At 40.8% G+C, this 8,993-nt stretch overlaps 1 protein-coding gene across 1 annotated transcript; it reads left to right on the top strand.

Moving 5' to 3' along the window:
* The first annotated feature begins 181 nt into the window (after nucleotides 1–181).
* Nucleotides 182–7,034, top strand: tbrg1 (transforming growth factor beta regulator 1). Its single transcript, XM_005720672.1, has 15 exons — nucleotides 182–523; nucleotides 666–803; nucleotides 1,476–1,533; nucleotides 1,640–1,722; nucleotides 1,954–1,990; nucleotides 2,346–2,408; nucleotides 3,510–3,746; nucleotides 4,763–4,833; nucleotides 4,922–5,163; nucleotides 5,255–5,391; nucleotides 5,532–5,678; nucleotides 5,814–5,911; nucleotides 6,056–6,166; nucleotides 6,320–6,462; nucleotides 6,755–7,034. Exons 2-15 carry the CDS (start codon nucleotides 685–687, stop codon nucleotides 6,841–6,843), a joined length of 1,635 nt encoding a protein of 544 aa, XP_005720729.1. The 5' UTR covers nucleotides 182–523; nucleotides 666–684; the 3' UTR covers nucleotides 6,844–7,034.
* Nucleotides 7,035–8,993: the final 1,959 nt, after the last annotated feature.

Below are 8,993 nucleotides of genomic sequence, written 5' to 3'. Positions count from 1 at the left end.
TAGTATTTTCCTTTAAAAAAGATTAAAAGCAGAATGTCATCACTCATACTGTGAAACACTTAAGAGGTGCAGTACAGTAGTAACAGATAAGTAAAAATGTAAATAAAATAATGGAAAAGGTTTTTTTTTCTAAGTGTAACTTTCGGATTTTATTTTGACGAGCCGTACATGTACACCGGATATCCGGTAAAGTGCTCATCCGTCTTTGGTTCCGATACAAGACTTCTTGATTCTCATATACCTTTACTATGCTACAGTAAAACTGTGATAGATATTCGCTTTTTTTTAACCCAACGTCAAATATGTTCACGAGTTGGACCACATTAGTGAAATATTTATTCTTTCAACTCTGGATTTAAACACGGAAACTGCTCCTAGCCAATGACTCCTAGCTAGTTGATGTTAGCATTTAGCCGCTCTGACTGTAAACAATGCAATGAGGACGGACGAAGGTTCCGGTTGACACGGAAACTAATAGTGAGGAGCACGAAGTCAAATAAGTGTTTGCTGCAGTTTCATTTGGGTAGGTTTTGCTTGTAGCTGGTCCTTACTGTACCTGATGTTATTGTGCAGAAGTCAGTGTTTGCCTTGCTTAAGGTCTGCAGTGAGGCACGCCTGTAGACTGAAACGCAGCTAGATATTTTCTCATTGACGTTTCTTCGCAGATGCTCATACCTGCCCTCCATGGAATCCCTCAACACGTTTGAATCTGAGATGGAGGCTGATGGACAGGGGAACTACTCTCTGTTTCCTGCTCTGGACAGCATTGCAACTCTGTCTGGCACCACTGAAACTCTGGAGAGGTGATTCAAAATAATCAGATTTATAATACGTCATTTTAAAATGTTACTGTCTACTGTAACTTCATTTATTTTGGATTAAGAAATATAATGCTAGTATTGACATAGATTATAGAATTTCAAGTGTTTTGAATACTCAAGCAGAGTAGAAACCCTCTATATACGAAACCAGTCTATTTACCACCATGTTCAGTTAGGGTACAGCTAAGAGCAGAAGAATCCTCAGATCACTGACAAATTCAAGGAAAGAGAAAATGTGTCTTAGTAAGGTCTTATGGCATCATATACTGCCAGAACAGCTTTAGTGTGTCATGTTTCTAAAATATATTTCATCCTTTAGTGTTCGTCCACACACCATAGTTGATGTGATTCACATAATAATAATCATTATACTCAGTGACCCCATGAGTCCTATGAGTGGAGGCACCGTCAGCATAGAAATGTACTATTATGGGAATTTATTGAAATGCTTCTAAGAAGTCATCACTTCCCAGCACTGTAAGGTTAAAGGGCAATAGACTTTTCCTTTTGTCATTCCTCTGCATAAGCAATATGAACATGTATCCAGATAAAGTGGGTGTGCTTGCAGGAAATTATGCCAAAATTTTAAAGTACAAATAAATCAAGGAGATAACTTACACCAGAGGACACTGATGTTTTATTTCCTGTTTGCAGTGAACCACCCAGCGAAATAGCAGAGAAACCGAACCTGACGTGGCTCGATGCTGCGCAGGTATGGGCCATATATTTGTGACATTTCAGTAACATTCACAGCAGTGAGGGTCTTTTGCGTTTGGTTTTGTAGCAAGTTTTTTTTCTTCTTTCTTTCTCTTACCTAGATTGTTTTGGAGGAAGCGGGAGGTCCCATGCACATAAAGGAAATTAAACAGAGAATCATCGACAGGGGACTTGTTCAATCCAAGTACAGTGTTCTCTTCACTTTAACTGTCTAGGTTATTAGAGCATATCTGAAAGTCAAGTTTCATAAGTTTTCATGAGCTTTAGTTGGACAGCATCAGAACAAATTCATGAAAACCAAGAGTGTGCAAGATTGCTGTCTTTCAGTGGGTACAAGGGAGGAGGGAGATATGGTTTTCTGTAATTCACTATGATCCTTTAGACTTTGCTCATCTCGTTGTTCTCTCCTTGGCAGTGCAAAATCAAGCTTGGAAGCCGTCATGTACCGCGAGGTAAGGGAAATGTTTGAGACTCAGCCTCACAGCAGCCTCTGCTGTTGAGTGCAGTAAATTACACCATCACCTGTTGAGTGGATTTGGTGCAAACACCATTTGCATTTCTGTCAGCATCCTTTGTTTTCCCATCCCGCTTCTTTGACTTTTATTTGTTTTGCATCATTTTTTTAACGAGGCAGACATTTCTGGGCTGTAATCGGAACAGACAGTTCTCTGTGCGCTCTGATGTGCGGGCCTTTAAACTGTGATCTTATAATGATTGAATTCATCTAAATTGACCCCCAGCTTGTGTGAATCAAACCCAGCCTTTCCTGCCCCGTGCATTTGGCCTCAGTCTCGCATTATGTTTCAGACACAAAAAGGCAGCAGGAGATTCAAGAGGATTGAAAACAGAAACGGAGTCTTTGCTCTGCTGGTGAGTCATCTGAGATACTAATGGCACTGTTATACCAAACCTAAATATATTATAAGGTGCTGCAAATTTGCATTGCTTTGTATGCCCTGCTGTTGGTTATGGATAAATATGGAAGCCTTTCTTTTCACAAAAGAGCCGGACCCAGAAGTGTAGAGGGATACACAAAACTGTTCTAAGTAATTGAAAAAAATCATATATACAGAATTAAAAGTTCACATTATTACAACTAGCATTTTTGCATTAAGCCTGTGTCTGAGTGAAATAAGCTGAGACAGGGAGTTCAGTTCTGTTTTAATTTCTTGTGCATCTTTTGTTTGGTTGAACTTTTGTTATTTGTCAAAAAGCACTTTTAGTGGAAGCTGCATCTGTGTTTTGTTTTGTTTTTTGTGTACATTTCATCATTCTGAGGAAAGCACAAGCATTAGGCTCAGTGTTGGCTCTGTGTTTCCACAAGCCCCGCTGGTTCAGAAACTTTTTCTCGTTAACGACAAAAACAAGATGAACATCTTTTATTTGCTAGCAAGGGAGGCCCCAGCCGGTGTCTCAGAAAGCACTCTGAATCCTACCACAATGACCCCAACGACGGCCTCCGCTTGCTGCCTTTTATTGGGAAAACGGTTCACACAATACACATCACAGCAAAGCAACGCCCACCATAAAACCCCCCAAATGGTTCTAAGACAAGGCACTATGTGTGTGTATGTGTAAACATCTGTATGCATGTGAGAATGTGTGTGTGTGTGTGTGTGTGTTTCCTCCTGCTGTTGCTAACAACATCCTGGTCATATAGAGAGTAACCCCCCCACACCCAATGTATGGTTCACCATGCATAACACAGTGAAGCCACACAAAGGGCAGGAAGCTTACCAAACATCAAACAATCTTCACAAGGGATGTGTAAAAATTCTCCCCCAGCACAGAGTGGCTGGAGAGGTGGTCAGGGACAAAGGAATGTCTTGACCCTATAGACTGAACTAAGATCTTACAAATTTAAGAAGCATAATGACAAACATTCAACAATTAGACTTAACACTCAGGAACTCGTGCTACAAATGAACAATCCTCTGTCTTTGTCTCCCCTACATCTCTGACCCCTTGCAGACTGATGAGGAGCGGCAACAGGCCCTGCAGGCTTTCACCGCCCAGTCTTTCCTCAGCTCGCCGCAGCAGAATACCATCTCTGGTTCTGGGTCAGGAGTCTCAGCACCCACCTTCCCATCTCCCACTACCTCCTCTGAGCATAAGGCCAAGGGGAAGAGGGGTCCACGAAAGAACCAGAATGAAAAGTATAGGCTCAAGTACCTCCGGCTGCGCAAAGCTGCTCGTGCCATGATATTTGTAAGTAAATGATATTTCCATAAAAAATTAACAGTCTTACATCATGCATATAAACTCACCAGCCACTTTAGTAGGTACACCTGATTACCTAATAATGCAAATCAGCCAATCACATGGCAACAACTGAGTGCATTTAGGCATGTAGATATGATCGAGACATCCATTTTTAATTGAATCTGATTTAGTTGTTGGTGTTGGAGTCTTTTAGAAACTGCTGAGTTTTACAAAGAATGGTGCAAAAAAGTAAAATGTCCAATGAGCAGCAGTTCTCAACATGAAAGTGCTTTGTTGAGGTCAGAGGAGAATGAGCAAACTGCTTCAAGCAGAAAGGAAGGCACTAACTCAGTTAGAACAAAAAAAAAGAAATCTGCATTCCTTGTTACAACCAAGGTCTCCAGAAGAGCATTCCTCTACTGTGAATAAGAAAAACAAATTGGCACTACAGTTTGGAAAAACATTGCGTAGTCTGATGAGTCTTGATGTCTTTCTATGGATGGTACGGTCAGAATTTCACATAAACGACATGAAATCATGGATCCATCCTGCCTTGTCTCAACAGTTCGGGCTTCTGGTGGTGTAAGAGGTGTGCGGTATGTGGGATGAGGGCTTTTTTCTGGCACACTTTTGGGCGCTCGTGATCAGTGTGTCCATCTTCTGATGGCTTCTTCCAGCAATATGGTGTTTCATGTCAAAAGAAAGCATAGATTGTCTCAAACTGGTTTCTTGAACATGATGGTGAGTCATGAGACGATGACCTTCTCAGTCACCTCAGTCCTCAGTGTGGTAGAACAGGATATTCACGTCATGGATAACTGTGTAATGCTGTCTTGTCAATATGAACCAAAATCTCTAATGTTTCCTGTACCTTGTTGATTCTGTTATGGAGAATTAATGCTGCTCTGAAAGATAAAGGGGGTCCAAATTTATTAGATACCCCAAAAGTGTCTAAGTGTAGACTAGGACATGAAAAGTATGTTATCCAATCTGACCACACCGAGGTGTAATTTTGCCAACAGGAAAATGCAGCTCTCTGTGATGAAGTTGCTCACATAGAAGAAAAGTTTCTGAGAGCAAAGGAGGAGCGGAGGTGAGTACAGGTGACTGCTGTGTGACATGCGGAATGATGTGCTTTTGCTCTAATGGCACATGGTATTCATTCATTTTTTTATTTTCAGGTTCTTACTAAAATCCTTGTTGCAATACCAGTCTCTGTCAGAGGGGGAGCTACTGCCCACACCCAGCTCAAGCGCTCATCTACCTTTACCACCAGTGGCATTGTCCTCAGGTCCTTCTGGGGCTTCAGGTCTGTCCACTACTCACAGTGTGTCATCAACAGTGCCAACAGGCGAAGAAGGAGCACTTAAAAAACCCAAAAAGGAAAGGAAGGAGCGGGGGAGGGAGAATGGAAAGGATGAACGTGAGTGTTACGATCAAATATTTATTAAGACAGAAAATGACATCCTTGTGTTGCTGTATACAACTAAATTGTGTTGAAATTGGGCTTTTAGTTCCAAAGAAGATGTCCAAGAAGAGAAAACTTGCAGATGGCTCACGGAAGGTGGTGCAACCCATCCCTCTCGACTCTTCTGGCCGTCCTGTCTTTCCCATAGTACTGGGAGGTTTGACAGTCTACAGTCTGGGCGAGGTCAGTGTCTCAGTGACCGTAAACCTCTGAGCTGAGGTTTTAAAGTTCCAATCTTTAGCATAAAGTGAGCTTTAGAGGACACAGTCAAGCCTCTCGAAATGCTGACACTAATGACTGAATCCTTCTTGTCTGCTCTCCAGATCATCACAGACAGAATGCTGTTTCATGACGAGTGTGCCATCTACCCAGTGGGCTTCTGCAGCACGCGCATCTTTGCCAGCATGAAAAACCCCGAGCAGCAGTGCCTCTACACCTGCCAAATCAAGGACGGGGGAACAGGCCCACAGGTCAGTTCTCATCTCACATGCAAGTTTTGATACATGTTTATATAAATTCGGTTTACTTTTAGGTGAACACACGACACTAAGATTAAGATTTGTTACTTTAAACAATTATTTTTTCCAAACACCCTCCATCTCCAGTTTGAGATCGTGCCTGAAGAGGACCCTCAGAATGCGATCGTGGCCTCCTCCGCCCTGACGTGCCATGCCAATCTACTGAAGGCCATCGCGTCTGTGAGGTAGCACAACTTCACCGCCACATTCTGAACAAATGAGCAAACATGACAAAGCTTTTGTCTTCCAGTCACTTAACCTGCTTGTACAACTTGAATTAGTTTTGGTCACCTTCAGTTAAAATAAATCCTTCTGCACATTCTTCTTAGTTCCAAGTCCATGGTGTCGATTGTTCCATCAGGAGCAGACTTCTTTGGCTTCTCTCATCCCACCATCCAGAATCTCATCCAGAGTTGTCCCGGAGCTCGCAAGTGTAGCAAGTAAGTGCATATCTGCTCCCTAACAATGGATTCTCCGCTTGATATATTCAGCTTTTCTAGGTTTAGCTCACTTGCATTATAGACATCTTAAATAGTACCAAATGTACTTAAATGTCTTTATAGTATTTATGTTTTTTAAAATTGTTTATTTAGCTACAGATGGATCCGTTTTGAGGTGTGTCGCCCCGGCGATGGCCAGGTCCCTCACAGCCTATCAGAGGATGATGCCTCAATCAACTTTGAAGCGTTCCAGAGGCACCACGGCTTTGAGAACATCAAGACAGAGCATATCACAGGCATGTACTTTCCATTAAAGTGACAGATGGGTTTACTGTACAGTGAGTCACAGGTTGGTTGGGGGGGGGGGTCGTCATTGGTTGGGACACAAATCAAAAACTGTGTCAACAGCTGCTGTCTGAACAAAGCAGATGACTCAGCTGTACTTTGCTCTGCTGGAGTGTGTTTGTTATTCATCACAGATGTTACACCTTGGATTTTAAAGCAGTTTTGTTTGTTTTGCCAGCGCTGACATGATGATTACTCAGCGTGACAATGACGATGACTTCTCTATCTCCATCTTCCCTCAAGGACAGACACCACAGTCTCCTAGTTTATCTCATCAGCATCACCTCACCTCCCCCACCATGAAGGCTTCGACCTCATATTTCAGCTCCTGATGCTCTGTGCCGGAGCACCTCTGAAATCAAGGCCATACCTGAGCTTAGTTGTTGTAAATATTCCTTGTAAATTACAAGATGGAGCATATTTTTTTTCCCTCCACCAGGGGGCCTGGGCTTTCTTTCCAATGTGGCTTTTTGTTAGTTAGGCTCTCTTTAAACTTCAATAAAAGTCGGTGTTTTCATGTTGATTCAATTGATTGATTGTGTTTTGCCAAATGGTAAATGGCCTGTGTTTGTAGCGCTTTACTTAGTCCCTAAGGACCCCAAAGCGCTTTACACTACATTCAGTCATTCACCCATTCACACACACATTCACACACTGGTGATGGTAAACTACATTGTAGCCACAGCTGCCCTGGGGTGCACTGATAGAGGCGAGGCTGCCGAACACTGGCGCCACCAGGCCCTCTTACCACCACCAGTAGGCAACGGGTGAAGTGTCTTGCCCAAGGACACAATGACCGAGACTGTCCGAGCCGGGGCTCGAACCGGCAACCTTCCTACAAGACGAACTGCCAACTCTTGAGCCCCCAAATAAAAAAGTAACCTTTTATAATTAGACACACTACAACATGAGTCACAAGTCCACAGTAATTAAATAGAATTTCAAAGTATTTTATTTGATCTTACAATGTCATTATATTTACAAAGTGTAAAGTTAGGTAAGGTGGGAACAAGTCAGGTTTTTACATAAGTAATAAAAGTAATTTTTGGTAATACATGAGTACATGAGTAATTTTAAGTATTGCATAACTTCAGGTGTTTTACAGGAACAGCAACACAAATTATACAGTAAATATTGAAGTACTGCATAAGTAGTTTAATTAGTGTGTAATTTCTTGGTAGTTTTGCAATAATTCACCATCTTGCGTTGTAAACACACTGTACTTTTTGTGGTGCAGGTTATATCATGGACCTAAATTCCAGATATTTTACAGGAAAGGACACTGTGTTTTTTTCCTTTTCAAAGTTATGTTTGAAATGTCATTGTGAAGGGAAAAATGAGAGTTGGCTCCAACATTACAAGGTTTCATAGAACTGCAAATTTTGAAGACATTTATTTTTTCTTGTAAGTTGGTAAGAGAGAATATTTTATTATACTGTTACTATTGGTAAAATAAAAGGACAGATGAATACATCATACACATCAGCATAATGATTATTAGATAAAGATGGGTTTTTTTCCGTGATGTAGCCTGCATCCTGAAAAATACAGAATATTTACATGAGACCTGTTTTTCTGTAAAATTACCATGAAAATGCACAATACTGAAAATTACTCACAATGTAATTATTTTTTTGTTTTCTTTTTTTTTCCAGAACCCCCCTTTATAGGTAGTGTGCATACCTTTATTTATGTGTTACTTTATGACTTTATTTATTTGTAGGTAAATATACTTTGTTGTAATTGAAAAATACACTGAAATTTTGTTTTAATACAGTGAAATTATACCTTTAATCACCAGCGTTATCCCCTCAAAAAAGAATTGAGTGTGTGCTGGTGACATATAATAATATATTAAAGCAACAAGTAAATAAGCATTAAAGTGAAAGGTTCACATTATTAGAGAAAATCAAGAAAAGCTTTGAACTTGGTGCTTTTCAATGTGATCATCAGTGCTTTCGGGACTGACAGGTCTGCCATAATAATGTGAAATCCATGCAGACTTTGGCCACATTGAAGTAACTTTTTTATATATTGTCTGTGGTTATCACTAAAACCTGTCACCTTTATAGTCTGTTCTGTCAGCCGCAATACAAATGTATAAAATAGAATTGGCACCAAATCACGACTAAGTATTTACTGATTTTGTTTACTGTGCAACACAAGTTACCATGGTGATCAAGCCAAAATATAAGAGCCTGTTTTGTGACATTGAAAAATCAGACTTGCAGCTCAGGTCAAGTTAATCTTCCTTCAAAGTACACCTCTTGGCTTTCTACTGTATGTGAAAAATAGCTGTGCTTTATTTTGAAGCCTGAGCTCCAGCAGTTGTTTCAGTTTTATTGCTATAACATTACTTACTAATTGCAAGTTGCACAGAAAACCATGTGAAAATACAGGGAGTGCAGAATTATTAGGCAAATGAGTATTTTGTCCACATCATCCTCTTCATGCATGTTGTCTTACTCCAAGCTGTATAGGC

Source organism: Pundamilia nyererei, unplaced genomic scaffold (assembly GCF_000239375.1).
Source record: "Pundamilia nyererei isolate P.nyererei 1_Seehausen unplaced genomic scaffold, PunNye1.0 scaffold00003, whole genome shotgun sequence".
Classification (NCBI taxonomy): Eukaryota; Metazoa; Chordata; class Actinopteri; order Cichliformes; family Cichlidae; genus Pundamilia; species Pundamilia nyererei.
Note: the sequence above shows the minus strand (reverse complement) of the source record. Positions and strands in the feature narration are given on the sequence as shown.

What these genes read in the sequence shown, in the direction of transcription:
- tbrg1 (XM_005720672.1), top strand. Translation starts at nt 685, where the DNA reads ATGGAATCCCTCAACACGTTTGAATCTGAGATGGAGGCTGATGGACAG. An exon ending in CTGCTCGTGCCATGATATTT is followed by an intron (nt 3,747 to 4,762) that starts GTAAGTAAATGA and finishes TTTTGCCAACAG; the next exon opens with GAAAATGCAGCTCTCTGTGA. An exon ending in CAGTCTACAGTCTGGGCGAG is followed by an intron (nt 5,392 to 5,531) that starts GTCAGTGTCTCA and finishes TCTGCTCTCCAG; the next exon opens with ATCATCACAGACAGAATGCT.